The following is a 26,022-nucleotide window of genomic DNA, read 5'->3' on the forward strand; positions in this document are numbered from 1 at the left end:
GGTTTGAGTTGTTCTTCTCCATCCAAATCAAGAGGCTGCGGCCAGTCCAGGGCTCATGAGCAAGGGCAGGTTCCCTGGCCGTGGCCGGGTGATTCCAGCTCACAAAGGCCACGTATGGCGATGGTGCTCCAGACGCCCTTGTATGTTTGGGCTATTTTGGTTTTGCTTCCATGTGTGTAGGTGGGGATTGCACGGTAGGAGGTGAGAAACCTCAATTCTAATGCTTTCGGCTCCAAACTTCCAATCAACATCCACATACGTTTCACCTAGTCGTGTTCCTCCCAAATTGCTAATATGGTTTTCAGTTTTTGCAGAGGCTGTAGATAGAAGAGATCATGAGGCTGAACATCCTGTCCAAACAGGTAATTGGAATTTACCATATATCCTTGACTGTGTGCTTGCTTTCGTGCAAGTAACATTTTTTTTATCAGGAACACCCTAATTTTTGCACAGAAATGGGTGGTCATGGATTCGAAGAAGGCGGAGTAGTCATGTAGTGTCGCTGGTGTTCCTTGGTGTCAGGTTATGTTTCGCCATTGGCATGCATATTGATGTGCCATGCATCTCATTTCATCATGGTGGTCGGCAACCGAGTCTTCGCCGCCGGAGCTGTTCAGTATCGCCTACTCTCGGTCAGGTTACATAACTACGTAGCAATTTACTCTCTTGAGGAGAATTATTGTGTATCAAATTTTTATTTCTGTCCAAAATTTAGTTGTTTTTACCCTTCGCAAAAAAAAATTTGTTGTTTTTGTCATAACTAAACTACAATATTAATACTGCCATCACAATTTTTTATTTCATTCCAACAATTTAGTTCCTCTCTGTCAGTAGTAGATTGTGTTCTGGTCTAAATTGATTGTAATAGACCAATTTGTCGAAGATAATAAGCTATATGGAGTTAGAAGTGTGTTATATAGATCATAAAATCCATGCTTAGGTTCTAGACGTATAGGTAGCCAATTAGTGGTTTTAGGACCTCGTCATAGATTCGTAGATTGCACCATGTCATTTCACTAGCTGGTAAGTTGTGCGAAAAGAAGTTAAAAAGCTAATGATCATGGTGTTCAGTGTTATAGACTACAAGCATGCCAGAAAACAAATTCAGAACTAGCAAAAAAAAAGAATTTAGTTTTTCGCGATAACAATTTTCAGGAAACAATGGCTATATATATGATGGTGATTTTTTGGCGACTATTTACACTGGTGGAAAAATGGCCTTTGGTCGCGGTTCGCAACTGCCATTAGTCGCGGTTGCGCAACCGCGACCGAACGGGCGCGACTAAAGCCCCCCCCCCTTTAGTCGCGGTTGCTTAAGAACCGCGACTAAAGGCCCGTCCACGTGGGCGCCAGGTGGCCGTCGGGGCGGAGGACCTTTAGTCGCGGTTCTTCTGGCCAACCGCGACTAAAGGCCGCCGCAGGTTTAGGGTTTTAGCCCCCCCCCTTAAACCTGTTTTCTGTTTAATTTGTATTGTTTTATTTCTTTTGTGCTTTATTTTAATTTTGAAGGAGTTTCATATATTCTACGGTACTACATACATGCATATGAATGTACAATTTCAAATAAATTTGAAATTAGAACCAAAAAGAATTCAAGAGGAATATACAATATATATTCAATATCATCGGATGACCATATACAATTTTGAACAAGTTTCCATACATGATTTAATGCATATAAAGTTCTACGTCCTCGTAATAGTGTTCTCCTTTAGGATGGAGGACTTCCCTGCTGAACCATCCAGCTAGTTCCGCTTGAAGTGGTCGGAAGCGAGCTTCTGGACTAAGCATCCACCGGAGGTTATTCCTCTGAGCATTGGTATCACTCGGAACCCGCTCAGAGGTGTATCTCCGGATCATCTCACAGACATAGTATCCACATAGATTGGTCTCCGGTGGCTGAATATCCCCAGCATTCTTAGCCTTTAACATTTTGAATTCTAGCTCTTTTTTGAATTCACCGACCTTTGTATCTACGAACCGTCTCCAAACCCTACGAGGCAAAGAAAATTAAATGAACAAGAGAGTTATTAATTAGTTACTTGATATTAGGAAATGAACGAAATAGGCCGATCGATATAGAGCGCAAATGAATGAAAATAATTACTTCTGCAGCATTCTTCTCATGCCGCCCCAAAGCTTTGGATCCATATTCACAGAGTCGTGGACGAGACATTCTGAGGTGTTAACTTTAATTACTAGCAGAATCCAGTGAAACCTGCGGACACGATACATGCACAGTACGTCATGCATAACTCATCGATTAGCCGGCCACATACCATGCATGGAGTAAACAAAAGAGAATGTGCTCAAGACAGAAACACTCACTCAAAATGGTAAGGAAATAGAATATCACTTTTGAGTTCCTGCTTTGTAAGAAACTGCCACAGGTCTGCCTCCACATCGGCGGGGTAACGCTCCAACACATGTCCATTAACGATGTGTGGGTCAATGAACCCAACATCATGGATGTTCCTTACTCTGCATTCCTTAATCTTCATTCTGCATGTATAATAGCGGACACAACAATATAGTTAGGACATATATATAGTGCAGGCAATATGAACGAGATGGGGTAGAAATTAATAAATCACTTACAGAACGTAGCAACTGATGATAGATTTATCGAGCTCGCGCAGATTGAAAAGCTGGAACAATTCACTCAGTTCAATTTGTACATAGTAATGTTTGAAGTGATGCTCATGTCTAACTTCCGCATAAATATATTCTTTGGCGTTTTTATTTTTTATGTAACCCTTGTACCATTTCAGCAGACCTTTCATTTGTGGAGGTAGATCATTTTCCTCCGCAGGCTCGACGAGAGGCCCATTCTTGACATATTTATTACTACCTCCTTCACTGGCGCCTCATCAAGGCCTAACAGTTCACGAAGAGTAATACCTAAGTTGGCCGCTTGTTCTCTGGCACTCGTTACAGTCAATCCCTGTGCTGCCGCAGCTTGTATGATCTCGGGGTCATCCGGACAGAAGGCTTCCACTATAAGCGGGGCAATCGATTGTTTACTTTGTTCCCCGAGCTGGGCAACTTGTTTCCCGCTTTTTTTACTTTCGGCCTTCTCCCGCTCTTTGTTCTCCTTGAACATGAGTGCCTGCCTGCGAAGTTCACGTGCATAGTCGTTAGGCAGATTCTTCGCGGCTTGGGACGGTGTGCTCAAAAATGACTTAGCCCACTTCTTTTGCTCATCAGAAAATACTGGCTTGGGCTCGGGCTCTCTTTTCTTCTTGCAGTCCGCCTTCCATTTCTCCAAATCAGCAGCCGCGGCCGCGTCGACTTCCTCGGCACTACGTTCCCAAGGCCTTGTGGGGAGAGGCTTCAGTGATGGCTCCGGTACCTTTGTGGTCTTAGGTACATAAGGGTCCGGGTTAATAATCCAGGACTGCTTCTGCTTCTTTGCCGGAGGTGGACTGGGGGGCGGCGTCTGATCACCCGCCGGACGAGGACTGGGGAGCGGCGGCTGATCACCCGCCGGACGTTGTGGACTGGGGGGCGGCGTCGGCTGACATGACGGAGGTGTAGGTGAACCGCCACCACCACCACCACCACCACCACCACCACCACCGCCACCGCCACCACCACCACCGTAGGGGGGTGGACTTGTTGTCCTTGGCGCCTCGCCTGGAAACTTGATAAACTTCTTTTGCCATAGAATGAAATGGCGCTTGACATCTCCAAGTCTTTTCTCCCCTTCAGGTGTAGCAATGTCAATCTCCAGGTCCTCAAACCCTTGGACTATGTCCTCCACCGTGACACGAGCATAGCCATCTTGAATGGGGTTGTTGTGGTGGAGTGCTCCAGGTAAACATGGTAAAGCACTGCCAATGGCTACCTTCATGGACATGTTCCCGATAGGATAATACAGATGACATTCTTTCATCTCCTTTATATCGTCCACGGGGTAGCGAGGAGGCTCCGGTGAAGTAATTTCGACCACCAGAGGCTCCGGTGCAGTAATTTGGACCACCAGAGGCTCCGGTGCAGTAATTTCGATCGTCGGTGCATCTGCACCAGCCGGTGGGGCCTCCGTGGAAGCCACGCTGCTTCTCCGCTGCTGGCTTCCGAGATCCGCTGGATGATCTTCATGCTGCACCCGAGCTGCATCTCTTTCGGCTACTAGTACACTCATGGTTTTCTTCATCACATCCATTTCCGATGCCAACCGCGCCACAACATCTGCTTCCCGATCCATCTTTCTCTTACGGCTTCTGTAACCGTACGGGTCATCGTTCTGGGGGAACCTTATTTTCCACGGAATGTGCCCCCATGCCTCGTACACGTCCTCCGTGTTCAGGATTCCCGAGGGCTTTTGTCAGCGCGTCGTTCTCTCTGTTGAACTTGATCTTCCCCTGTTGAGCATCCCTCATTGCGTTAATAAGGGCTTGGGTGGGTTTAATTAATTTGCCCCGGTAAACACACTCCCCTGTCTCCGGGTTCAGCGTTCCCCCATGCCCGTACCACCAGCTTTTGGCCCTTGGGTCCCATCCCTCCGTACCTGGACGGATTCCTCGCGCCCTCAGCTCGTTCTCCATCTTCTCCCACCTAGGCTCCCAAAGGCGATACCCTCCTGGCCCCATAACATGATTGTACTCCTTCTTAGCCGCATTTTCCTTTTTTTTCGATATTTGAATGAACTGCTCCGATTTCTTTTGCTTCACAAATTCTGCCCAATCATGTTTCAGTTTCTCATATTGTCCTTTGAAATCCGGAGTCTTGTTCTGCTTGACAAAGTCATGGGCTAGATTTTGCTTGAATTTCCGGAATGCGTCGGCCATCTTATGAAGAGCGAACTGTTTGACTAGCCTCCTCCTCTCCTTGTTTTCCTCAATCTTGTTACCCTCCTCATCGAATTTGTTGTATTCCGGAGGTAGAACGAAATGTTCCATAAGCTTCTTGAAGCAATCTTTTTTTGTTCTCTTATCGACAAAAGTGAAACCATCAATTCGTGCCTTCTTTGGCTCATTCCACTCCTGGACGGTGATCGAGACGTTGTCTCTAACAATGGCTCCGCATTGGCTGACAAACTTGGTGGCGTTCTTGCGGGGCTCCAGCGGCCTGCCGGTTGCACTATCGACAACCTCGATGGTGCATGTTTCTCCTTGTTTCATCGTCTTGGTTGCGCCACGCTTTGACGACGTACTCGATTGTTTCGACGATCCAGCCGAGGGCTAAAATAAGAAAGAGTCGCGCGCGTTAGTACACACATATTTATTCAAATCAGTTAGTTTGTATCACCAGAGGCTCAATGTATATATATACCTCGGCGCCGGAGGTGGTTGCTACTTCCATTTGAAGATCGTCGTTTATCGACGTTTGTTCGGCATCATCCTGCTGACGGCGCCCTTCATCTTCACCGTCAAGGTTCAGATAAGAAGAGATATCATCTTCTTCTTCTCCGGTCGGCACATATAGAATATCGCCGTTTATGATGCCGAACATATGTGCTTCACCGTCCGGATCATAGTTGTCCATAATCGGGTCAGCTCTATCGTCCGCCATTATGTCAGTCCTGAAAACATGTAGTAAAAACAAATTAATTAAGTGAAGAAGGGGGGCGGTGGCGGTGGCGGTGGCGAAAGGGCGGTGGCGAAAGGAGGGGGCGAGGAAGGGGTGGGAGAGGGTGTCGCGGTAGAGCGCGAGACGGGGCGGCAGACGACGGCGTCACGGAGAGGGGAGGCGAGGACAACACATTTATAACCCTCGCCGTCCCCTCTCGATCCCTAAAAAAACACCGCGCGCATCGCCGCCCCCCTCGCCGCCCCTCTCCGTATAAACAAATTGTCCGAACAGAGCTTGGAGTAGAGTGGCTAGGGTTTGGCCAGGGATGCGGATGGAGACGAACATATGTGGGGTCGGGATGGCCCATGTGCAGGGCGGGGGGTTTGTTTTTCTTCTGTTTTTTTCTTATGTTTTTCTTCTGTTTGTTTTTTTCTTCTGTTTTTCCTTTTTTCTTCTGTTTTTTTCTTCTGTTTTTTTCTTCCTTTTTCCTTCTTTCTTCTTCTTCCTTTTTCCTTTTAAAATCAGAAAAATAAAACTAATTCATTTTAAAATCTTAAAAATACAATTATATATCAAAAAAATCAGAAAAATAAAACTAATTCATTTTAAAACCCCTTGAAGGTTTGACAAAAGGTTTGATACATCATTCAGTTCATCGACCAAATACAAAGTTTGGTACAATAAATTATTACACATCAATTCTTCCCTTGTGTCCCTGCTTGCTTACGATTGTGCCGTATCCATGGAGCATCCTCATCATTTAACTTAATGCTTGGGTCAATGTTCACTTTGAAGGGCGGAATTTCACCAAACATATTATAATCTTCTGACATGTCTGTCTTGCCCTTCACTCCCACGATGTTTCTTTTCCCTGAAAGAACAATGTGGCGCTTTGGATCATCGCATGATGTACTGATCGTTTTCTTATCTTTCCGTTTCCTCGGTTTGCTACTCATGTCCTTCAAATAAAAAACCTGAGCGACATCTTTGGCAAGGACGAATGGTTCGTCAAGGTAACCAAGATTGTTGAAATCCACCATTGTCATTCCGTATTGCTCGTCCACCTTTACCCCACCTCCTGTTAGCTTGAACCATTTGCACCGGAACAAAGGGACCTTAAAGGAGGGTCCATAGTCAAGTTCCCATATCTCCTCTATGTAACCATAATATGTGACCTTTTGCCCATTCTCGGTTGCTGCATCAAAGCGGACACCACTGTTTTGGTTGGTGCTCTTTTTATCTTGGACGATCGTGTAAAATGTATTCCCATTTATCTCGTACCCTTGGAAAGTCGTTATAGTCGAAGATGGTGTCTTGGCCAACATGTACAGCTGATCTACAACATCATTGTCATTCATTAAATGTTTTCTCAACCAACTGCCGAAAGTCTCCATGTGGGCCTTCCTAATCCAGGATTCAGGCTTCCCCGGGTTGTCCGAGCGTAAAATATTCTTGTGTTTCTCAAAGTACGGAGCCACCAAGCTGGAATTGGTCAGTACAGTGTGGTGTGCTTCAGTCAGAGAATGGCCGTACATACATATTGTTGATTTCCTTCCGATCGTGCCTTTTCCACTTAGTCTCCCCTCGTGCCGCGATCGAGGAAGACCAATCGGCTTAAGGTCAGGAACAAAGTCAACACAAAACTCAATTACCTCCTCATTTCCATAGCCCTTGGCGATGCTTCCTTCTGGCCTAGCACGGTTACGAACATATTTCTTTAATACTCCCATGAACCTCTCGAAGGGGAACATATTGTGTAGAAATACAGGACCGAGAACGAAAATCTCTTCGACTAGGTGAACCAGGAGGTGCGTCATAATATTGAAGAAGGATGGCGGGAACACCAACTCGAAACTGACAAGGCATTGGATCACATCGTTCTGTAACCGTGGTAGAACTTCTGGATTGATTACCTTCTGAGAGATTGCATTGAGGAATGCACATAGCTTCACAATGGCTACTCGAACATTTTCCGGCAGGAGCCCCCTCAAAGCAATCGGAAGCAATTGCGTCATAATCACGTGGCAGTCGTGAGACTTCAGGTTTTGGAACTTTTTCTCCGCCATGTTTATTATTCCCTTTATATTGGACGAGAATCCAGACGGGACCTTCATACTGCTCAGGCATTCAAAAAAGATGACCTTCTCTTCTTTGGTCAGAGCGTAGCTGGCACGACCTTGAAACCATTCCGGATGCCGGTCATCAGGGTCTTTCAAACGTTGCTGGTCCTGCCGTGCTTCCTTTGTATCATTTGTCTTCCCATACACGCCCAAGAAGCTTAGGAGGTTCACGCAAATATTCTTCGTAACGTGCATCACGTCGATTGCAGAGCGGACATCTAGGACTTTCCAATATTCTAGCTCCCAGAATATAGATTTCTTCTTCCACATGGCTGCGTGCCCGTCAGCTCCCTTCGGAACTGATTGTCCGCCAGGACCCTTTCCAAAGATGACTTTCAAATCCTTGACCATATCAAATACCTCAGCACCAGTGCGTTCCGCAGGCTTCGGCCGGTGATCTGCCTTGCCGTTGTAATGCTTGCCTTTCTTTCTTACTGGATGAATTTTCGGAAGAAATCGACGATGCCCAAGGTACACGTTCTTCTTACAATTTGGCAAATGTACACTTTCAGTCTCATGTAAGCAGTGCGTGCATGCATTGTATCCCTTATTTGACAGTCCCGAAAGGTTACTAAGAGCAGGCCAATCGTTGATGGTTACGAAAAGCAACGCTCGTAGGTCAAATTCCTCTTGTTTGTGCTCATCCCACACACGGACACCACCCCACAGCTGTAAAAGTTCATCAACTAATGGCCTTAGGTACACATCGATGTCGTTGCCGGGTTGCTTCGGACCTTGGATGAGCACTGGCATCATAATGAACTTCCGCTTCATGCACAACCAAGGAGGAAGGTTGTAGATGCATAGAGTCACGGGCCAGGTGCTATGGCTGGAGCTCTGCTCGCCAAAAGGATTCATGCCATCCGTACTTAGAGCAAATCTTATGTTCCTTGCGTCAGCTGCAAAATCTTTGAACCATCTGTCGATCTTTCTCCATTGCGTTCCATCTGCGGTGTGTCTCAACTCCCCGTCCGACTTACGGTCCTCTTTGTGCCATCGCAACAACTTGGCATGCTCTTTGTTCCTGAACAGACGTTTCAACCGTGGTATTATAGGAGCATACCACATCACCTTGGCGGGAACCCTCTTCCTGGGTTTCTGGCCCTCAACATCGTCACCAGGGTCATCGCCTCTGATCTTATAACGCAATGCAGTGCATACCGGGCATTCATTCAAATTCTCGTATTCACCGCGGTAGAGGATGCAGTCGTTGATGCATGCATGTATCTTCAGAACCTCTAAACCTAGAGGGCAGACAACCTTCTTTGCTTCGTACGTACTGGCGGGCAACTCGTTATCCTTTGGAAACATATTCTTCAACATTTTCAGCAAGTTTTCAAATGCCGAGTCAGCTACACCTGCCTCTGCCTTCCATTTCAGCAAATCCAGTGTGCAGCCCAGCTTTTTCAGACCATCATCGCATCCGGGGTACAGCGCCTTTCTGTGATCCTCTAACATGCGATCCAAATTCTCCCTCTCCTTTTCAGTTTCGCAGCGTCTCCGTGCATCAGCAATGGTCCGACCAAGATCATCAACGGGATCATCACGTGCCTCTTCTTCACCTTCCCCTTCACCTTCAGCATCCTCCATGAAAGTATCACCGAAATGAGCAAGATAGCTTTCATCGATGAAATCATCCCCTTCTTCATCTTCTTCCATTATAACCCCTCTTTCTCCATGCTTGGTCCAACAATTATAGCTTGGCATGAAACCGTGCCGAAGCAGATGCATGTGAACATCTCTTGAGGAAGAGTAACCCTTCTGATTCTTACAGATAACACATGGACAGATAACAAAACCCCCCTGCTTGTTCGCATTAGCCACTACGAGGAAATCTTTCAAACCCGTAGTGAACTCGCCGGAGAGTCGGTTACCGTACATCCATTGCCGATTCATCTGCATTATTATAATATAAAATATATAATTAACCATCATGCATTTGTTAAACTAACTAGCTACAAACAATATAAATTAAACAATGAACTGCACACATGCATATTTTATCAATGACACACATGCATGAAAGGTTCAAGTTGCTAACCGCGATCGAGGAGGAAAAAATAAATGAGGAACCTCAAGTGTGGCTCCAACACTTCATATCATGTTTGTTTCACCCTCTTAGGGCATTTCATCAAACACCTTGTGTGCATAAGAGGAACCAAAAGCAAACCTACACCCCCTTGTGAAGCTTGTGAAGAGAAGTGGCACCAAATGGCTAAGTGAGCGTGCTGAACTGGTATATATAGGGGAGGAGCTTTAGTCGCGGTTGGCCTGGCCAACCGCGACTAAAGGCCTTTGCGCACCTTTAGTCGCGGTTGGCCTGGCAAACCGCGACTAAAGCCCCTCACGTGCACCAGCTGGCCACCGAGCGCCCTGGGCCCAGGCCTTTGGTCGCGGTTCGTCTGCCGAACCGCGACTAAAGACTTCATTAGTCGCGGTTCCTACAGTTTCGCGACTAATGGGGCTGGACGGAAGCCTCTTTTTCTACCAGTGTTAGGGAAAAAAATAATCCTAGGCTATGTTCGGTAGCGAAGTATCAGAAAAACCAAAGTATCAAAAACTACAGTAATTCAATCAGTAGGCACACAACACCATAGTTTCAACTTAACAAAGTTTTTCTGAAGTATTCAGAATACAGACCACATGTTTTGGCTACAGCACACAATGTTGTAAAATTTGTTGGCTAGCCGTTAATTAGGCAGTCGCATGCTGTAGTAGCTAGATGAAAAAATAGTGGATGGAAGTAGCACCGTGGTGTAGTACTAGAATATATGGATCCATTAGATTAATGATGATTAGCGGCAGCGACGGCGGCGGAGTAATTAGCAAATGGATAATGAGAACTAGTAGAAGTAGGAGGAAATAAGGATTCATCCTTTGCAGATAGTTTTTGTAGGAAAATACTAATCAATTTATTAGCAAATGGATAATGGGAACTGGTAGAACTGTACTAATCAATTTGCAGGAAAATACTCCTTTCATTTAAAACATTAGGCATATAGTTTTGTAACTTTACTTTTAGATATGTTTTCTCTTGTATTCCCTCATTTCTATACTCTCTTTCTCTCCCATGTTTATTTATGAATGCTATGGTCATTTCACTGAACATCCTTTTTGTTATGTGCCCTGTTTAATCCACATTCTTGATCAAACATTGCTTATAAAAAAATGAAGGGTGATCTAGTTATTTTGTACACACAGTAATTTGTAAGTATTTGTGTTATGTGTGTATGTGGGTACTAGCAATTGCCGATGTGGTAGTTTGATAAATGAAGCTAGAAAACAGCTAGCAGTATCCAGCAAGGATAGGACAGGAGATGTCCAATTTATAAGTTTCCAAATGGCCGTCCAGAATGTTGTAATAACCAAGATTGGCGAAATATTCAGTTGGCAGTACACATGTATCACAGCTCAAATATACCAATTACAAGTGAATTGCGTTTCTTGTTCTGACATCATTGCATTTCATGATTATCTGTATTTATTTCTATGCAATTACAACATTAGTCCGAATGGCAGCTGGATTTGGATTTATTGCTAGGCTTACTTTTGTTTTTGTGTCCTAAACAGGGTGAAGCTCGGCGAGAGAGGCCCTATAGTTTACAAATATTCGTGGAGCTCTCACAGTGGAAGACAGAGAGAGGAGCTACTCCAGCATTGCACGGCTGACAGCAAGCTAGTGACTAATGCCCTCATCTTGTTGTGTAAATTAATGCAACTGGCGTTAACTTGTAGAGCACCATGTTGTTAGAATAGTTCTAACATCACCGTGTGATTTCGTTTACATTTTTGCTTGCTTGCCGGTGCACCAAACAAGATGCAAGATGGCATATAATGTATTTTTACATTGAATCATGGATGGTGCATTGGTGACATTTTCTTTAGAGTATGATGATCATCTTTGTTTTACATCGTCTCCCAACTTTATTTTGTTCTTATGTCGGCTTCAAAATTCCTACATTGGTGGTTGGCAAAATTAGTCGAGTAGTATATTTCTTCGTCAGGTCCCAAGTTTCTTATGTTCGTGGTTGACAAGATAACATGCACGTGCTGAGTGACGTAAGATGGGGGCGAACAACGATGACCTGAGAAGCATCTCGGCCGAATCGGCTGGCCGACGACGGGGTGCAGGACAACGACCTGGAGAAGCATCTCATCTTGCTCTTCGTAGTCTAGCCGCTCTCTATGGTCTTTTTCTCTGGCAGTTGACTTGAAGATTTCCTTGTTCAAAGGAATTCATTGATGATTGAGCAGAAAAATCGACTTACAGGGAGTGCGATAGAGACCGTCTGGATAGAGGTAATTTAAGTAGCTTGTCCAGTGGCGGAGCTAGGCAGGTTCTTCAGGGGGGGCCAAGCAGAAATATTAGATGTTTGGGGGGACCAAAGGGTATATTTTTTATACTCCAAGCACCTCTTAAAAAAATTTCTTCCTATTTTTTATTAAGGCTGAGGGGGCCATGGCCCCTGTAGGCTACAACGTAGCTCCGCCATTAAGCTTGTCTGCTGTAAAATTACATGGTAGGCAAAACAAACTAGCTAAGACTACGTTGCATGGAAAAATAAAACTGAATGGGTTCGTCACATGCACGATGTAACTCACCTCCATTCATCTTGTAAAATTACCTCACAAGGCCTTCTGCTTACGGTGGTGTCAGAGGGACACGCTCGTTCGTCCAAGTTGTAATTTTACCTCCCAGGACCATTTTCTTTGGGTGCGCTTAGTTGTGGGGTGCGTGGGGTGCATGGAGAGGCTGGGGTGAGGAATAACAATTTCTCGCCCAGGATGACGAATAGCGCGACCCTATATATAACTTATTAAGAGTAACTTCCAATCACACATCTTTACTTTAAAATTTGACTATAATAATTTGAATGATTCCATCAAGAACAATAATACTAAAAAGATCGCAAAATGAAACCCTAGAAATGTACATAGAATGACAAAAAAATCAATAGATTGGATTAGAAATTTTAAAATTTTGTGCATACTAAAATTGGAGGATTGGATCATGGATGTATAGTTGAATATGTACATTCCAAATAATGAATAAATAAACTACTAAAATTGTCAAATTAGGGTTTGGGGATGGACAAGAACTGAAAAACATGGATGGAAACGTTCAAACGTACTCACTTGTACAATTTCAGGGATTGGAGACGGCCACGATGTAGACTTCAAGACTTGCAGTCGGATGTATACTTGTACACGTATTGTTGTGGTTCCGCCTTGCCGGATGCTGGATGGCCGGACTGCCGTGCGGCGGCGGCGCTCGAAGCTCCAGCGGGTAGCGGTGGCCGAGGCGAGGGCAGCGCAGCAAGGCGCCGAGCGAGGAGTCCGACGGGCGTCACGGGCGACGAACCTACGAAGGAAAACGAGCAGTCGTGTGCCTGGCAACTGGCGTGTGTCACGGCACCTGACGCTTCGTGTTGAAAAACCCTATTTGCCGCTCTTTATGGCAAACTGTCGAGCGATCGCATAAACAGGGCGAGCGAGCGAGCGATTTGGGCCGGCCCATCTGTAGTACGTAGAAGTTTCGGTTCTAGGAATCTTCTAGAGGTTTTCCAGCGGTTTTTTCGGTTTTGGGAACCTTCTAGAAGGTTCCTGGACCGGTCAATCTATTTCCCCTTTATCTTTTTTATTTTTCTCTCTGTTTCATTTTTTTCTTTTTCTGTTCCTGTTTCCTTTTCTTTTTGGTTTCACTTTTTTCTTTTATTTATGTTTTTTTCTGTTTCTTTTGTTAGACATTTTCAAATATTTGTTCCATTTTTCAAAAAATGTTCATGTGTTCAAAATTTTAATCATAATTTTAAAAAAATGTTCGTATTTCAAAAAATGTCCAGGAATTTCATAAAATGTTCTTGATTTCTAAATTTGTTCAGAAATTCAGAAATTGTTCATGTTTCAAAATTTGTTCTTGTTTTCAAATTTTTGTTCATGATTTCAAAATATGTTCGTGTTTGAAAAAATGTTCAGGGATTTCAACAAATGTACTTAATTTCCAAATTTCATTTTTATTTTTTCCTCTTTTTTTTCAAAATATTCAAAAAAAATTTGTGTTTCCATAAAATGTTCAGTTTTCAAAAAAATGTTCTCAATATTCAAAAGTTTGTGCTCGTTACACAAAAAAGTTCAAAACTTTTGAAATTCATATAATGTACCAGATTTTCAATTTTCTGTTCACATTTTCAAAAAATGATCGCGCTTCCAAATTTGTTCGAGATTTGTCAAATTTGTTTTCCATTTAAAAATTTGCTCTCAATATTAAAAAAATGTTCGTGCTTTAAAAAAATTGTGTTTTCCAAATTTGTTCTTGTTTCAAAATTTGTTCTCAAGATTCAAGAAAATGTTCATGCTTTAAAAAATTGTCCGCGCTCCCAAATTTGTTCTCTATTTCAAAATTTGTTCTCAAGATTCAAAAAATGTCCGTGCTTTAAAAAATGTTCATGTTCGAATTTTGATCTCTAAATTCAAAAAAATGATCGGGATTTTAAAAGTGTTCATTTTATCAAAACTTTGTTCACATATTCAAAAAAAGTTCAAGCTTTTTAGTTTTTCTTCTAAAGTTTGAAAAGTGTTCGTTTTTACAAAACATTTTTTCAAAATAATGTTCGTGTTCGGAATTTGACAAAATGTTTGGATCTACATTACCTTTTAGCTTCGCGCGCCATGGTAAACCAAGAAAGCTTATCTATCCTGTTGGCTAGGCCCGTGTGTACATAGAAGGAGGCCCCTGGTTCGATCCCTCCCTTGAGCAGTTTTTTTTTCGATTTTTTCACTGCGTTGCGCTAATGGGCCGGCCCAGCTGGACAATTCGCCGCAACGAGCGGCGCATAGGAGCTCTCCTTCGTGTTTGCTAATCGATCAAGGGTCGCTAGCTAGCTATCTGATGGGCCTCTTATTTCTTTTCTTTAATTCTTTTGTATTTTTTACCTATTTTTTACTGGGCTATAGTATATATAAATACTCCATCATGGGCCCCTCCCTCGCCTGGGCCCTGGGCCGTCGCCCTGCCGACCATACCCCAGGGCCAGCCCTGTCCGCAGCAAGATGGAATAGTTTCTGTAGCGGCTCCATGATCAAAATGGTAATGGTTGTATGCATCGATTGATGCAGAGGCCGGGGGTTTTAACCTCCTTTCCAGAAAAACAAATGATAAAGTGAAGAGCATCGCGGATAGTGGGTCACCTTGTCGTAGCCCACAAGAGTTTAGAATCTTCCTCCCTGGCATACCATTTGCCAAAACCTTTGTAGACAAGTTGGTACACATAGAGAGTTCAATTTTGATGGATCGGATAAGTTTATAAGGTTTAAAACAGACTTTACTCGGCAGATACATATGAGATAATACTTGTTCCTCAAAGGCATTGAAGTAAAATCATCCCGTACGCATACAAAACTGTAAAAATATAAATCATCCCGTGTGTGAGGCAATTCCGCAGAATTAATGATGCATTGCCGACTGTCCGTAATCACAGGTTCCGCCTAAGTCATCCATTTCCAATTATCATTACTCCCTCCGTTCAATTTTATATGACTATTTAGACATTTAAGACAACATCTAAAACAGTTCAATCTCAGCTGTCCTAAACGACTTACAAAAGTGAACAGAGGGAGTACTACCAATGAATGCCTCCCAGGTTTATATGTACGGTAATAATGTCTGGAGGTAAAAATGGCACATTAGTAATAGCGAGGAAATTCTGGCGCGGGCAACGCTTGAGGTGAAGCATATACTCGAAAGACTTCACAGCTAAGAGCATCTCCAACAGGCGCCGAACGCGCCGCGCGCCCATCGCCTGGTTTGGGGCGGCGCGCAGCGCTGGCTCCAGCAGCTGCGCTAAAATGCAGCGCGCAAAAAATGCAACGTGCACACAACAAATTTTTTTATTTTTAGTTAAATCGGAAGCATAGATAAATAAAAACTAGATAGATTGCATAAATAAAAAACGATACAAAGGTATTACATCAGTGCAACTAGATAGATAGTTCGAAAGTATAGATAAACTACGACGCAACTAGATAAACTACTCCAAGTCGCTATCCTCATCACCATCATCATACTCGTCGGTGTCGTCCGAGGTATCGAGCCATATGTCCAACCAACGATCGTCGTTTTCCGTGAAGAACGACCTCCCACCTGCTGCAACAATATCCGACTGCGCATTCGCCAATGCCTTCCGTCGACGCCTCTCCACCCGCGAATTGCGGCGCCTTCGCGTGTCCTCCTCGCGACGCCTTGCCCAGTAGGATTGCTCGTAGGCGACGTCCTCCGGGTGGCGCCGGCGCCACTCCCCCATGGCCCGCTCATCCTCCTGGGCGACGAGGAGGCGGCGCTGCCGCTCAGCGTGCTCCGCACGGTCTTCTGCCGTGTTAAGACGAGGCGGCGGGGCGACGTCAAGTGCCTGCTGGAGCGTGTAGACGTCCTGGAAATTCATCTGCCCGCGCGGCCTGCCTAGGCGCCACACCGCCGCGTCGTACGCGAGGTGCCGAGGGCGAGCCGGAGATCGCCGGAGCGTATCTCGGAGTAGTACCCGCAGTTGGGGCGCAGGCGGACGCCGCGGAAGCCCGACGCTCCTCGGCGGCGCGGCGGCATGGTGGCGTGTCGGGTGGCGGGGCGCTGGAGCGGTGGAGGCGCGCGTGGCAGAGGAGGAGGAAGAGGCGCGTGGCAGAGGCGCGTGGAGGAAGTGGAGAAGGCATGTGGTGAGCGCCGCATTTTATAGGCGCGCCGGAAGCGGTGCGCCAAAAATGGCGCGCGAGCGGCCGCCTTTTCGCGCGCGCAAGCGGTTTCCGCGCGCGCGAGTTTTCCATCACCGCTGGAGCGCGGCACAACGTTCCGCGCGCGCTAAAAGCTGGGTTTACCGCAAGCGCGTCTTTTAGCGCGCCTGTTGGAGATGCTCTAAGCACACAACTCACGCGGGATGGATTGCCTACCAAATTCCTTGAGGCGCTCACTCTCCCGCCTATAAATACGAGCAACGCTCCTCTTGTGCCACCAACTGCATTGATCTGACAGTCACACCCGAGTCCGGAGAAGGTTCTGGTTGGAGAAGTCGGAGCTAGATCGAAGACCATGGCTAGGGTGGCGGCGGTGGCCATGTGCGCGCTGTTAGCACTGGTGGTGGTCGGCCCGCCGTCGGTGGCAGCACAGGACTGCGATGCGGGGAAGCTGATCGTGTGCGCGGCGGCGATCATCGGCGGGGCGGAGCCGTCCGACTCGTGCTGCTCGAACCTGAAGGCGCAGCAAGGCTGCCTCTGCAAGTACGCGAGCAACCCGGCGTACTCCGGCTACATCAACAGCCCCACCGCCCGCAAGACCCTCGCCTCCTGCGGCATCCCCATCCCGACCTGCCCGCAGTAGAAACATGGTGTATGCATGCACGCACAAAAAGTGTGCTAGATGTGGTGTGTGTTGATCTAGTGATTAACTGTCCGGCTTTGATATATTTCAATAACAGAGGAGTACGAGAGCAGTAGATGTGCTCGACGTTTGTTTTCTGCTAACTTGTCTTCGCTGATAATAAGGATTTTGGGATGAGAACTTCAAAGCGCATGTCGCCGCACGCATCCAACGTATACAGGTACCTGAGAAAACCTGAAAATCAAAAACATTTGATAAAAACTTAAATTTGCATGATTCGAATTACAAGGCCTCAAATTGGCCGATAGGTTTAGGTTGTGGGGCATATTTGCTTAAGAGCATCTCCAACAGACGCATAATCTAGCCGCGCGCTAAAAAAAATTTACAACGCCAAAATAGCGTTTTAGCGCGCCGGACGACCGAGTATCTCCAACAGATGCCCAAAAATATACTGCCCGGCTAGCAACAGTAGCAACTCCAACAGGCGCCCAAAAATAACCACGCGCGCCCGTACCTAGCTCGCCCCGCCGTGGCCGTGGCCGTGCCGCTCGTGCCCGTGGGCACGCTCCGCCTCGTCGTGGTCGCGCCGCCCATGGCCGTGGCCGCGCTCCTCCCAGCCCCGCCACCGCCGTGGCCGTGGCCGTGGTCGCGCCCGCGCCCTCCCGCTCGTGGCCGTGGCCGCGGCCCGCCGCGCCCGCGCGCTGCCGCTCGTGGCAGTGGTCGTGGCCGCGCCCGCGTGGTGCCGCTCGTGGCCGTGGCCGTGGCCGTGGCCCGCGCCCTCCCGTTCGTGGCCGTGGCCGCGGCCCGCCGTGCCCGCGCGCTGCCGCTCGTGGCCGTGGCCGCGCCCGCGTGGTGCCGCTCGTGGCCGTGGCCCGCGCCCCGCCCGGCCGCGCCCGCGCCCGCGTCCTCCGCCTCGTGGCCGTGGCCCGCGCTCGCGCCCCGCCCGGCCGCCGTCGCGGTCGCGCCCGCGCCCTCCGCCGTCGCGGCCGCACCCGCGCCCTCCGCCTCGTGGCCGTGGCCCGCGCCCCGCCCGGCCACGCCCGCGCCCGCGTCCTCCGCCTCGTGGCCGTGGCCCGCGCCCGCGCCCGCGCCCTCCGCCGTCGCGGCCGCACCCGCGCCCTCCGCCTCGTGGCCGTGGCCCGCGCCCCGCCCGGCCACGCCCGCGCCCGCGTCCTCCGCCTCGTGGCCGTGGCCCGCGCCCGCGCCCCGCCCGGCCGCCGTCGCGGCCGCACCCGCGCCCTCCGCCTCGTGGCCGTGGCCCGCGCCCGCGCCCTCCGCCTCGTGGCCGTAGCCCGCGGCCGGGCGCGCCCGCGCCCTCCGCCTCGTGGCCGTGGCCCGCGGCCGGGCGCGCCCGCGGCCGGGCGCGCCCGCGCCCTCCGCCTCGTGGCCGTGGCCCGCGCCCCGCCCCGCCACCGTGCCGGGGTCGCGCCTGCGCTCCTCCCCGCCCCGCCGCCGTCGTGGCCGTGGCCGCGGTCCGCCCCGTCCGTGGCCGGCTGGCGAGCTGGCACGCGCATGCGAGGAGGCAAACGGCGGATGCGGGCGCACGAGGCACTTTCCACGCGCGTGAAAAGTTCAGCGCGCTGGAGCTCGAGCGCTAAATATACGGCTTGTGATCCAGTTTCGTCCGGCGCGCTGAACGCTTTTTACAACGTGCTTTATTATGCAGCGTCCGCTGGAGTGCTACTTTTGACTGCGCGCGCGCTAAACTTGCGGTTTTTTGGGCGCGTCGCTAATATTGGGCGTCTGTTGGAGATGCTCTAAGTTAAAGCTAAAACTCCACACACATGACCCTTTTTTAGGGGTTACAAGGCATAACAGATTTATTAAAAATTATTACAACTGATGTAAAATGGACAAAAGTTTGTAACATTCCCTCCTACCGATGTTAGTGGTGAGGTTATTACCACCGGGTAGACTCACTCGGTCGGATGAATGATCACCAAGGAGACCAGTAGTTTGGAGCAATATACAGAGAACAGTCGGCTGGACGCAAACATTACTCTGCAATAAAGCAGACGTTTCAACGGAGCCATTACCTGCAATTACAACGAATCCAGCCATCAAGTAGAAGTTTCTAGTGTATAGTTATTGGGCAGTTTTCACTCGACATTAACTATTTCATAACACACCCGACTGTTGTAAACCTGGACAATATACCATCCCTATATAAGGTGAAATTCTGGTATTTAGCAGGGGATCTTCGCTTTTGCACGCGGAGTCAATCACCTTCTTTGTAATCCCAATCTTGGGGTGCTTCCCATGCTCCAATTTCAAAACATTAATTTTAAATGTTTCAAAGATAAATCGGAGGTCTGTAAAAATGTGTACTGTTCATATACTGTTTTGGTCTGATTTGTCTTTTTTGCTGAGAGCTGCACATAAGTCCAAATGTTTTGAAAATTGCGGCGCACCTCACGCATCAAATTATCCACCACCTCAATTTTTTTCGGAATTTTTTGAATTTTTCTGAATTTTTTACGAATTTTTTTTTTTGAACGGGTGCAGATGCACCCGGGCACCGAAACGCCGCACTCCGAATTCCCACCCTAATTTAATATAAGCTCCCTTTCCCCCGAAAAAATGAAGAAGGGACGATGCATGAGCGTCTTCATCTCCTTGTCCAACACATGAAGTTAGATTCAAGGGTTTTCACACAATTCCTTCCGCGAGGAAATGACAAAATGCCACCACTGCTGGTACAACCAACATGCTCCATGGCTACAACTCGCACCTGGGATGACGGAAGATGAGACGCAAGAGCGCAGGGAGACGCTGCGCCGGGCAGCCGCAGGCAACCGTGGTGATCTGCCGAGCCGCCTGGACGGAGATAGGGAGAGCCAAGGAAAACAAGGAAGCAGGGCCTGCCGCAGCGGTCGCCGGCGGGAGGGGCACTGGGGAGGCGGTGGCGCCGGAGATCACCGAGAAAGCCGCCCTGACGAGCGACCCAGGGGTGATCCGAAATTTGCGTGCAACTTCGGCCAGATAGACAGGAACATCGATACGCTGTGAGTCCAAGTTCAAATGGTCAGTTGCTTCAAAAGAAAAGGTTCAAATTGTCCCTTCATTTCTTTCATCTCTCACTTTTCTTTCTTCCAGCACAGCCAAACATCAAGAGAATTATACAACACACATACACACACACATTGGGCTCTCTCTAGAGGCACGCACAACATCTGACACATCCTGCACACATCAATGCCGAAGAGGAAAAAACACAGAAACATTATTGTGTGGGGGAACGGATCTACATGCTGTGTATTGTGACAGGCCAGAGGACCCTTGCCTGGCCTCTGCAAGTCTCCGGATGATGATGCTCCATACAACTCACCATCCAGCTGCTCGCCTATACAAAACCCTCCTTTTGGGGAGGGGAGGGGGGTATCATCACCTAATCCTGAAGCTACATGTGGGTGAGTGAACGCTGAGCAGGCAGCAGCAGCCATGGATCATCTCAGCGAGTTCTTCAGCGTCCGCACCGTCATCACCAGCTGCTGCCTCTCACCTTCCACCTCCGCGAACTTGAGGCTTATCTCCGAATACCGCTCGTGCAGCTCGTTCAGCTCTTGCTGCATCGCCTTGTTCGTCTCCTTTAGAGACTCCAGCTCCTTTGAGGACTGCTCAGCAGCGGCCCTGGCAGCGAGAAAAATCAACAGCAGCAAATTATGTCAGTCATTTCCGCTCCTATATGTATAACTGGAGTTAAAGCTAAGAAGACCGATTGCGGTAATCTAATTCCAGATGATAACCTCGTGTCGTGGCCGTTGCTGTGTCCGTTGGCGCTTGGCGCGGCATCACCGTTACCGGTGCTGACAGTATCGTGCTTGATGCGCTTCGAATTAGTGTGCTGATTATCCTGCAAAGCATAACATGGTGTGTCACTTTCGAGGCACCAAAGTGTATGATTGCAGCATGAGCATTGCTATGAAAAGGCCCAACAGATCCATGCACTGAAATATCATATTCTCACTGGTGGGGGCCTCCATTCAAAGCTGTCCCTATCCACTAGGAAGCAGGTTGTACAGCATAATAGTGGATATAAGTAGCTAGAGCCAGATTTATCTTCCCATGTGCAACAAAACACGTAATAATGGAAAATCTCTACACAGTGACACCTACTTTATTTGTTTTGACAACCCACAAACTCATGGGTTTTAAGAGTGTGTGCACTGTCCAGCATGCTGACTTAAATACAAAAGGGAAGGTACACCTACTGGTTTAAATGAGAGTTCTTGTGGAAATATTCTATGATTTTCTTTGTTCAGGATGAGTTTTTGTTGGTTGGTTGTTTGTGGAAAGTTTTCAGTTGTTGATCTATCTATTTACATATGCCTTCTTCGTTACGCATATTACGCATATGAGAGAAAGCTAGCATGAAAAGTAAGTACAGAAAGTAAACTAATGAAACTATTACTATGTCATCTTGCTATAAATATATCTGGTTTTCGATATTTACCGTTGTATCTGAAGTGACACCATTTTCCTTGGCACCTTCCCTGCTTTCAAGGGCTCTTCTCAGCTTCAGCACCTGAGAAGCAAGGTTGCTTTTCTCAGCCTCCTTTGTGGACAACGAGTTCTTCATATTGTCGTACTGGAGTTTCAACGATCCAATGGTTATTTGTAGCTTCCCTATTGTCTCATCCCTTTCACTCTTGGAGCGTTTCAGAGTGTTTAGCTCCTCCAAATATGTCTGCATTTGGTCCTTGAGCAATGCAAGCTCTTTATTGAGCAAAGTAATTTCACCAGTTTTGTCTTGCAAGATCATGTCCTTTTCACCATTTGCAGCCAATTCCATGTCTTTCTGCTCATTCCTTTCCACGAGTTTGTCTCTCTCATCTGATAGCTTGTCAATCTTGGCTTTGAGCTGTTCAATTTCTTCTGATAGATCATTTAACTTTGACTCATCACTTCTCTTCTGGTTCTCGAACTCGTCGCTCTTGCTCTTGAGCTCCACCACCAGCCTATCTATCTCATTCGACTTGAAATCCACTAGGGTAAGTAACTGCTGAATCTTCACCCGGTGTTGTTCTTGGACTGATGCGGCATCTTCGTGGGCTTTCTGCAGTAACTCTTCCAACTGGCTCTTCTGCAACTGTAGTTCTGCGGCCTCTTTTCTTGCTTGCACAAGCAGCCGTTCGTTGGCACTGAAAGCAGAAGATACTTGTGAAGATAGACTCTTGAATTCCTCCTGAAGTCGCTTGGCAGTGGTAGCGTTGTTCCACCGCGCTTTCCTCAGAGACTCCTCGGCCTTTATGGCCCTCTGCTCTTGCTCAACCTTGGCAGCCAGTACTTCTGCTATATCAGCCTCTAATCTTTGAGATTGTTCCTGGAGTTCATTCTCCAGATTCTCGACATTGGCCTCAAGATCACTTATTATAGACAAATGTGCTGAACACTCATACTGCATCCTTAGCTGCTCTCTAAGTTGTGTTTGTTCCAGCCTCGAAGAGATGTCATGGTTCTCTTGCTTCAGAATCTCATAATCAAGTGCAAGCTGCTCCATTTGCATCTCAAGATCCTCACGGTCTTTCTTGTACAGCTCAATTTCATCACTCAGTTCAAGAATCTTCTCTTGCAGTTCAGAACTAGCGATGCCGTCACTCTTCTTCACCAATGCATCCAACATAAGCTCGTCTTCTTTCTCTTGGTACGAACTTGTTTCAGACATGTCCATCTTGTGTCCAGCACTGTGCACATTTGACAGTGCATGCTCATATTCTGCCTCCTGGGGATCCTCTACTGTTTCTTCTTGCAAAATGGACATATCTCTATTCTTCTGCTCCAGCATTTCATCAAGATCCTTCACAGCCAGAAGCAGCTCAGAGTTGGACTCCTGCATTTTCTGTAGCTGTACACGTAGATCTGCATTTAAATTCTTCTCATGGCCCAGCTCTTGCTTCAGCTCCTCAACCTGAGACCAGGGATCTTCCCCGTCTGACAACCGTTTACCTGATCCATTTGCATCATGGATCGTCTTCTTCATCCCTCTAAGGCCTTCACATTCTCCTCGGAGTGCATCCCTCTCATCCCTCAAGCTACTCATTTCCTTGGAAAGGTCTTGACCTCGCCTACTCTCTTTTACAATTTGCTTTCTGAGTGTCTGCAACTCCATGTCTGAGACATCCAGTTTTCTTGTCAAAGTCCCTATCTCACTTCTCAGCTTCTCTACATCATCCTCTGCACCTCTCAACCCCGTCTCACCCGAGTTGCTCGTCGACCCATCAGTGCTAGCGTCAGGAGCTGAGCTTCCTGACCAGTCACCAGAGCTCAATGGGTTTCTCGAGGTGGCATTGTTGGCAAAAGGCGAGAGGACATTGGTCGCATCCTGAAGAAATGTGCTATGCATGTTCGCACTGGTTTTGGGAGTGAATCTCCCTGAGCTCCCATCTGAACCCGACAACGAAACGGCGTCAAAGCCATTGGCATTGTGGAGGTGGCCGGCCGGCTCAACAGATGCCGGCATATTTCTTCTCAAGGGAAACCTCATCCCTGGTGGTTTGCTTATCACCAATCCATCCTGTACAAGAAAGCTATCAGTTACTATCTGATGAACATAGGGGAAGATGACATAGCGCATGCATTGTTCAGTTCTAAATTCTCCCCCTTCACTACAGGAATGAGAAATTCAGATCTCAAACAAAAAGTACCACGCAGCAAATGTGACCCCCCGAAATGATCAACTAGACAAACGTAGCTTCCCTTTTTCTTTGCAATATGCTTAGCATGCCAAAAGCTCTCTTTCTTGGGCATCAACAGAAATGAAACAGAGCAATGCAATGATGATGGATCAAAAAAGGAAAGCTCTCAAGGACTCTTCCCCACTAGGCCTCACTGGTTACTTACATGCACAGGGCTCATCGAATCGGCAGCAAGCGACCTCGCCTTCTCGGCTTCCTCGTCCTCGCACCGGCTCAGCTGGCTCTGCAGCGTCCTCCGCGGCGAAGACTTTGCGGTGTCGCCGTTCTCACTGTCGCCGCAAAGAGCAAGAATCAGTACCCAATTACACAATCAACCCCTGAATCAAAGCAAATGCACCATGCCTAAGGCACACACCGGAATGCAACAGGCACAGGCACAATCCTCAAAGCGCAAACAGCCACAATGCAGCTAGCAGCAATGTCTAAGTGAATCTGGTTGATGTGAGATGAGATGATCTCTTAAAGCTCAAACCAGAAGGCAGCGGATGTGTCTAAACTAATCTCCAACCAACGCGATGCAAGGCGACCTACCTCCCGTCGTCACCGCACCCACCGCCGGCACCACCCACCACCCGCTGGATGGTCACCTGTCACAGGAAACAGCAGCAGCAACCATCAAAATCAGGAGCCGCGAGCGCGTCGCCGTCACAGGTCACAGGAAAACGCCGCAAGCTTTTTAAGAGGTGGGGGGAGGGTGGAGATGGGTGCTCACGTGCAGCAGCGCGCCGGGCGCGGGGCTGCCCTTGAGGGGGAGCGTCACCGCCGACGGCTTGAACGCCTCCGCGTACTCGGCCATGTTCACCGTCGCCTCCCCCAGCAGCGCCGCCTTGGCCGACCCCTGCACGGACCGCACGGCATTGCCGAGTCAGAACAAATCGAGCACGATCGCTCTCGATTGATTAATGTGGGGCCGGCTGGTCGCTCACGGTCTCGTAGACGAGGAACTGGTAGATCTTGTCGCCGGCGGCCGCCTTGCCGGAGGGGAGCTTGGTGGCCTCGAAGATCGGGGCGGGCCAGCGGCAGGCGCCGTCGGCGACCTCCGCGCGCTCCGTCCGCGCCGTGGGCCGGCCGACGTCCTGCGGCGTCACCACCACCATCATGGACTCCCACCCCAGCTCCGGCACCTGCAGGAACACGCGCTCCGTCCGTCACGCCTCAAATCGAACGCGAAAAACAAGAACCAAGACGAAAACTCTGCTTCTTCCGGAGCGAGCGGGGGGTCGTGCCGTGCCTGGGTGGCGTGGAACTGCAGCTTGAACACGGCTTTGGCCTTGCCGGCGCCGCGCCACCTCGCCGACTTGAACATGCCGGCGGCGGCGGCGGGTGCTGCGCCCGAGAGGAATCAGCCAAGCAAGCAGCCAACCGCCCCCCAACAGAACCAGACGAAATCTTGCTTGCTCGTCTCGGCCGGCTGGCTAGTCCGTCACGCCTCGATCGGCAGCGGCATTGCAATGCCGTGCGCGCGAATCCAGTGACGCCAGGCTTGGCATTGCTGTGCGGTGCGGGTGGTGGTTAGTTAGAGCGGCGAGACCAGCACATGGAGGCAGGGGCAGAGCACGCATAGAGAGGGAGTGGCCAGTGGGTGACACCGCAGGCAAGCAAGCAAGAAGGCCGGGGCAGGAGCGGCTTTGGGCAAAGGCAAGGCAGGGGCACACCACCAGTGGGCAGATCTAGTGAGAGAAAGGAACCCAGCTGAGCTCTCTCTCACACACGCACACACTACGGCTCTGCTTTGCTCTCTCTCTCTCTCTCTCTCTCTGATTTGGGGGTTTAGGGACTAGAGAGAAAGGGGGGGGGGGAGAGAGAAAGAAAGAGAGAGGAGGTGGGAGAGAGAAGGTTCGGAGTCTATAAAATGGTGGTCAATTGATTTGGGGAAAAGGGTAATGGGGATTTATTTAGTTAGAGCGAGGTGGGAGGATGGCGACGGATAAAAAATCTGGAGCTGCCATTGCTTGAGCTTCACAGCTGCTGTGCGCCGGCAGGGAGGAGACTGATCACACTGACCTGCCGACGGCAATTCTTCTTCTGCTTCTGTGAAAGAAGCGTGGACGTGTGAGCGACTCACTTGAGACCTACCACTAATTCAGCTTCTTTGCTGGTTTAGCAAAGGGGTTAGTGAGGTAAGGTGCGTGTTGGAGTGTCGTCGATGTTTGTTTGTTTGTTTTCTAGAAAGAGGGTCGTCGATGTTGATGTGAAACCGTGAGACAGACGGTGCGATCTTGCTTTCACTCAGTGCACGTCTCATGGAATCTGAATTATGGAACCGCCTGTTTTGCGTATGTTTTAATAAACCCGTGAGAAAGACGTCGCCGGTGTTTCTACAAATGTTTTT

At 48.4% G+C, this 26,022-nt stretch overlaps 2 protein-coding genes across 2 annotated transcripts; one reads left to right on the top strand and one right to left on the bottom strand.

Moving 5' to 3' along the window:
- The first annotated feature begins 16,621 nt into the window (after positions 1-16,621).
- Positions 16,622-17,182, top strand: LOC123091250 (non-specific lipid-transfer protein 2P-like). The gene has a single exon (XM_044512697.1). The coding sequence runs from the start codon at positions 16,708-16,710 to the stop codon at positions 16,993-16,995; it is 288 nt and encodes a 95-aa protein (XP_044368632.1). The 5' UTR covers positions 16,622-16,707; the 3' UTR covers positions 16,996-17,182.
- Positions 17,183-20,059: 2,877 nt separating this feature from the next.
- LOC123123147 (putative leucine-rich repeat-containing protein DDB_G0290503) lies at positions 20,060-25,632 on the bottom strand. Its single transcript, XM_044543606.1, has 8 exons — positions 24,922-25,632; positions 24,617-24,814; positions 24,403-24,528; positions 24,222-24,277; positions 23,836-23,959; positions 21,449-23,509; positions 20,742-20,848; positions 20,060-20,625 (listed from the first exon to the last, which is right to left on the bottom strand). Exons 1-8 carry the CDS (start codon positions 24,994-24,996, stop codon positions 20,442-20,444), a joined length of 2,931 nt encoding a protein of 976 aa, XP_044399541.1. The 5' UTR covers positions 24,997-25,632; the 3' UTR covers positions 20,060-20,441.
- Between the last annotated feature and the right edge of the window lie 390 nt (positions 25,633-26,022).

The sequence above is a fragment of the Triticum aestivum genome, chromosome 1B (assembly GCF_018294505.1).
Source record: "Triticum aestivum cultivar Chinese Spring chromosome 1B, IWGSC CS RefSeq v2.1, whole genome shotgun sequence".
NCBI lineage: Eukaryota > Viridiplantae > Streptophyta > Magnoliopsida > Poales > Poaceae > Triticum > Triticum aestivum.